The 5,990-nt window shown below is 33.3% G+C and overlaps 1 protein-coding gene across 1 annotated transcript; it reads left to right on the forward strand.

Annotated features, from left to right (window-relative positions):
- The first annotated feature begins 2,554 nt into the window (after window positions 1-2,554).
- Window positions 2,555-5,733, forward strand: LOC132046584 (zinc finger protein GAI-ASSOCIATED FACTOR 1-like). Its single transcript, XM_059437260.1, has 4 exons — window positions 2,555-3,275; window positions 3,395-3,791; window positions 3,892-4,184; window positions 4,663-5,733. The coding sequence occupies exons 1-4, from the start codon at window positions 3,137-3,139 to the stop codon at window positions 5,397-5,399; spliced, it is 1,566 nt and encodes a 521-aa protein (XP_059293243.1). The 5' UTR covers window positions 2,555-3,136; the 3' UTR covers window positions 5,400-5,733.
- Window positions 5,734-5,990: the final 257 nt, after the last annotated feature.

The raw sequence follows: 5,990 nt of genomic DNA on the forward strand, positions 1-5,990 counted from the left end.
TTGGATCTTGATCCTTTACGAATTTTTTTTTAGTTTTATAACCTTTTTACAAAAAATTTTTATTTTTTACACATAAGAAATTTAAAAATATCATTTTCTTCCATTCAAATTGTAAGAGGACAAAATATCATATTTTCACGATATATATAGCAAAAAAATTATTGACTGAGTGAAATTACTACGCTGAATTTAGACCAAAACTTCACACTCCCCTATTTCGGTCTCCGATTGTTCAAGAAGGAGAAGTAGAAAAGAGCAAGAGAAGATTAAATAAAATTTAACAACAACAATAATAGCACATATGAAACTATATGTTATGTATTTATTGGATTGACATAAACATTAATTGTGTGCACGTTCTTATCGTTGCTTATAGACTATTAATAGAGTGCAATTTCTTACCGGAAAAGGGTAGTTCGTCCCATGACGAGTAATTAACTATAAAATTGTTGACTTTTGGGATCGGGTTTAAGGTGCCGTTTGGCCATAAAAATTATTCACTTTTTTTTGGAATTTTTTTTCGCGTTTTTCACTTTTGGGTGTTTGGCCATAAATATTCCGAATACAACTTGAAATTGTATTCCGGAATACCAAAAACTCAAAAAACTTATTTTTCAAAAATATTTCACTTTTTTACAACTACATTTCACCAAAAACTATGGCCAAATACAACTCCATCTCCAACTTCAAAAATTTTAAAAAAAAGTGAATTTATTTTTGATATCTAGCGAAACGCCTGCTAAAGGTGGGGACTGAGGACTGTAACAAAGCTCGAAAACCTGCTTAAGGCCGAAAATAGAACTTCTCATTTTCAGTTCTTGAATTTGTTTTTTTACTATTAAGGGACATATAAATGAAAAAGGAATGCACGTTTTGGGAAACTGCAAAATGACATTTATATTACTACTTTCTAATTTGGGTTTGATTCAATTTAATTTTATCTAATAACAATATAAACATAATGCGTGAATGGACATTATCTACTCCCTCCGTTCACTTTTACTTGTTCACTATTTCTAAAATAGATTTTCATTTTTACTTGTCATTTTTCACATATCAAGATAAGACAAATTTTTTTTTTCTATTTTACCCTTAACATTAGTTATTCATTTCAAATCATTTTCCAAAACCAATACCATTATATACCAATTAATATGGACATCATGGTAAAATACACACTTCATTTATTATTTCTTAAACAGCGAAAAAAGTTAAAAGTGGACAAGTAAAAGTGAACGGAGCGAGTAATAGAATTGTATGTATGAAAAACAAATAAATTAGAGGGAGAATTGGTTTTTCTACCCCTTACAATTTTTTTTTTTAGTTTTATGACTCTTTTACAAGAGATATTCATGTTTTATAAATAAGGGATCTGAAAAAAAAAAATACATAAGTGATCTAAAAAAGATATTTTCTTCTATTCAAATTGTAAGAGGGCAAGATATCTCATTTCCTTCATATATTTATTTCCACATACAATTTTGCTTCACTTCAATTTTTATTTGTGTATCTAAATGACTAAATATACAGAATTACAAACAAACGGACATTCAGTATCAAATTAAATCTAGATGTTAACCATTTTTCATAATTAATGCCAAACTAAACAAAATTGTGCGCACAGTTTGGTTTATCAAATACTTCCATTTTGTTTCCTCAACTTAACAGAATAGGTTACGTAGCCAATGGAAAAATAAATTTACATTTAAAATTTGCATCAATTTATTTAATTTACTATAAGTAAGAGATGAAATACATTAATTAATCATGTAAGTATTGTGTTATTTTGACGCAAATATTCGGTCGGAATAATTTTTTTGTTATAGATGATTATAGTCAAATGTGCATAGCATTGAAGTCTTGAACAAGAACAATTAAGGAGCCGTTTAGACATGGTTTGAACCATTATTTGAAATCATATTTGGACATGCAATTTAAATTTCTTAAGTTGTATTTTTTTTATAGATATAAAAACCCCACAAGTTGTGAAGACTATCAAAATATTCTCAATTCTTATACAATCTTACCAAATGAGCAAGTCACACTTCATAACAAAATTAATACGCTACTAGAATGCCTTTCTAGAAAATACAACATCAATTGATCAAACTTTAGTTTAATAAGAATTTTTTTTTAACATGAATAGTAATATAATTACTCTTTAATATAATCCTCCCACATGATAGACAGAAATAAAGGTTGGTAAATAGTGGTGGTAGTAATTGTTAAAAATATCTACCCACTTATAGGTTTTTTTTACAAAATATAAACTTATGAGTCAAATTTTATATTTAAAATTTTTAAAATCATGATTTGAAACCCCAAATTATATCTTTTTGAAAGAATTGAAATTTCAAACCATAATTTAAAATTATGAGATAAAATACATATTCAAACGCTAATTAGTTTCAAAATTATGAGATGAAATTCATGTTGAAACGCTAATAATAACCGCAGATGTCCTTATCCTACAGAGTTCAAGACATACTTATTTACATTTATTTACTTTACTGTAACGACAAGTACTTGCTACTAGTATGGTTTTCCATTCATAATTTTCTATTGTCTGATTATTATACTCATTTTCTTCATGTTCTTAGAAAGTAAAGAGTGAAGACCCAAGACTGAGTGGACTTTTTGCAGTCTCTGTTTCTCACATTTAATTTTCCCCTCTCTCTCTCTAGATTTCCGAGCCGCCGACTTGCTAAACCGGTTCTCATTCTCATCTCCGGTTCAGAGTTTTCCTTCATTAACCTTTCCTTATAACCAAGCAAAACCCATTTCCTTAAAGTTGACTGACTTTCTCTATTTTCCAGTGATTGACTTTTTGGCTATTTTGGAATCTGGGTTTTGTTTATGAGCTAATTCTAAGTTATGGGTATTTGCTAATTTAGCTTGGTTTGATCAGAACTAGTAGTTGGGTATACAAAAGAAAAACGAAAAACGAAAAAAGCAAGATTGACTGGTAGATAGATGCGGCAAAAAGCAAGCATATATCAAGACCCCAAAAAAGCTTGATATCAGAAAGTTGTTTTCTTTAACATAAATGTTCTAAAGATTTGCCTTTTCAGCAACCCAAAAAAAAAAAAAAAAAAAAAAAAAAAAAAAAGAAGAAGAGAAAACCCTAGAAGTAATCATGCCAGTCGACCCAGATAACTCATCAGCCATGAATGATTCTACAGGTTCAGGTGAAGCAAGTGTTTCTTCTTCAGGTAATCAAACAGTTCCTCAAAACGAATCAGGCAAGAAAAAACGTAATCTTCCAGGGATGCCAGGTAAATCATGTTTAGACAACAATTTTTGATAAACCCAATTTCCCAAATTGAGTAAAGATTTGATTTTTTTGGGATTTTTCTGTTTTTTTTTTTCTTCTTTTTTTGTTTGGTTTGATTAGATCCCAATGCAGAGGTAATTGCTTTGTCACCTAAAACTTTGCTGGCGACGAACAGATTTGTTTGCGAAATTTGCAGTAAAGGGTTTCAAAGAGACCAGAATTTGCAGCTTCATAGAAGAGGTCATAATTTGCCATGGAAGCTGAGGCAAAGATCAAGTAATGAGGTGAAGAAAAGAGTATATGTTTGCCCTGAAACCACTTGTGTTCATCATGATCCTTCAAGGGCATTGGGTGATTTGACTGGAATTAAAAAACATTTTTGCCGTAAACATGGTGAGAAAAAGTGGAGATGTGATAAGTGCTCCAAGAAATATGCTGTTCAGTCTGATTTAAAAGCTCATTCAAAGATTTGTGGTACCAGAGAGTATAAATGTGATTGTGGCACTTTATTTTCAAGGTCAATTCCTTATGTTGCTTTTAATTTCTCACTGTTATTAAATCAACAGTATGCTTTTTGAGTTCTAAAGTTGATAACTTTATTTGCTAATAATGTATAGGAGGGATAGCTTTATCACACACAGGGCATTTTGTGATGCATTAGCTCAAGAAAGTGCAAAAGTACTGCCAGAGAAACATCCTAATGCCAATGAGGAGCCGAACAAACGAGTTGTTGCTTCAGCATCACCACCGTCAACACCGCCAGCGCGATCACCTGCCACCGAGTCTCAACCACCACCACCACCCCCACCAGCAGCTCTTCTTCCACCGGCAGCTCCAAAGCCTTTAATAACACCTGCAATTCCACCGTCAACTTCCGTAATGTCATTTGTTTCCTCTGTTCAGAATCCAGGTATACCTGTTTTGAGCTGATGTTTGAAATTTTGAATTTTTGATTTTTAGTTTGTCGCATTTGAGTTTGTTACATACCGAACAAAAGAACTTTGTTCTTTCTTTATCTTGGAGTCTAGTTAATTTTGTCATTTATTGATCCTTGTTCTTATCTGTATTAGTCGTTTGTACAAAATCATTAATCTTTTCTATAAATCAATCCGAATCCTGTAGACAGAAGTAGGGTCTAAAATAGGAAGAAAAGGATATCTGGTAGATAATTAAAAATGAAGATTCAATCTAATAAAATCATTGCCCAAAGAAAGAAATAACTAGTATGCTTAAATAAGTTAAAGGTTGTAAAGAAAGGATACTCTACTATTTTTGAATCTCCTTTTGCTACAGATAACATTCTTTTATATAAAAAGCTTAACTTTCTCTGTTTCCTTAAACAAGCATGCTTCTTTTTTATCTTTTTATAATTGCTACAATCTATACAGAGTTGCGGGAGAATCCAAATCCAAATTCTGCTGGAACTGCTACCAAACAGGTTATAGAGGAAACAGCAGCGGTAGCAAGCAGTAGTAGCTCTTGTAGTAATGTAAGTACTACTAGCAATAGTGTTTTCGGAAGCTTGTTTGCTTCATCAACAGCTTCGGGAAGTTTGCCATCTCAAGCGCCTGGTTTTCCTGATATGTTTCGAGCCATGGCTCCTGAGATGGCACCACCTTCATCTACAGAACCAATATCTCTCTGCCTAGCAATGAGTCACGGTTCGTCAATTTTTAGACAAGCTGGTCAAGAACGGAGGCAATATGCTCCAGCACCACAACCAGCCATGTCAGCAACAGCATTACTGCAGAAGGCAGCTCAGATGGGTGCAGCAGCGACCAGCTCATCGTTGTTGAGGGGCTTTGGCGTTATGTCCTCCAACGCATCGTCTTCCAATGGGCAGCAAGAATGGAGTGGGAGACCAATTGATACCGATGCAGGTCTTGGCCTTGGACTGCCATGTGATGCTGGTTCTGGTCTGAAGGAATTAATGTTGGGAACTCCTTCTGTTTTTGGTCCCAAGCATCCTACTCTTGACCTTCTTGGATTGGGGATGGCAGCTAGTGTCGGTCCAACACCTGGATTATCTGCCCTAATAATGGGAAGTAATCTCGACATGGCGACTGCAGCAGGATCTTTTGGTAGTGGAGATTTCAGTGGGAAAGACTTGGGAAGAAATTCATGATATCGACTTCATCTCTCAGTGAAAGAATGACCATACTTGCTCTAGTTGAGAAGGGTCAGCTTTATAATGTACAGGACCATGAAATTTTAGCTGATGCAGCAAAACAAATTGGCAACCAAAGCAGTGCCCGCAGCCCCAAGGACTTGGAGCATAGCTCTGAGGCAGTTGACACTTTTAAGATTGTTCTACTGCCTCCTTTGTGTAGGAAAAGGAAAAGGTCCTTTTTTTTGCTGTACAGTAGATGTAGCTACATAAACTCCTCTGCTGTTTATTACAAATAAAGATGTTATGTGAAAATGTATAAGTAGTAACGTATTTAACCAAGGGAGGCTAATCTGGTGTAAATTGTTATTAAAGAGCATCTCATGTAGGCACTGGGAAGTTTTGTTTGAGCCTTTACAACATTTGACTTTAATAATATTATGCATTACTAATATAAATTTTTTTTTAGTAATGCATCATCTGGAATAAGAATACGTAATATGTGTGGACAAAGAGTGTTTAAAATAGAAGCCCATTTAAAGTAGGCCAAATTTACATAACAATTCTTGCATTATTATTATCATAACTGAAACGTAAATTAAATAATGA

This window comes from Lycium ferocissimum, chromosome 2 (assembly GCF_029784015.1).
Source record: "Lycium ferocissimum isolate CSIRO_LF1 chromosome 2, AGI_CSIRO_Lferr_CH_V1, whole genome shotgun sequence".
In the NCBI taxonomy this organism is placed as follows: domain Eukaryota; kingdom Viridiplantae; phylum Streptophyta; class Magnoliopsida; order Solanales; family Solanaceae; genus Lycium; species Lycium ferocissimum.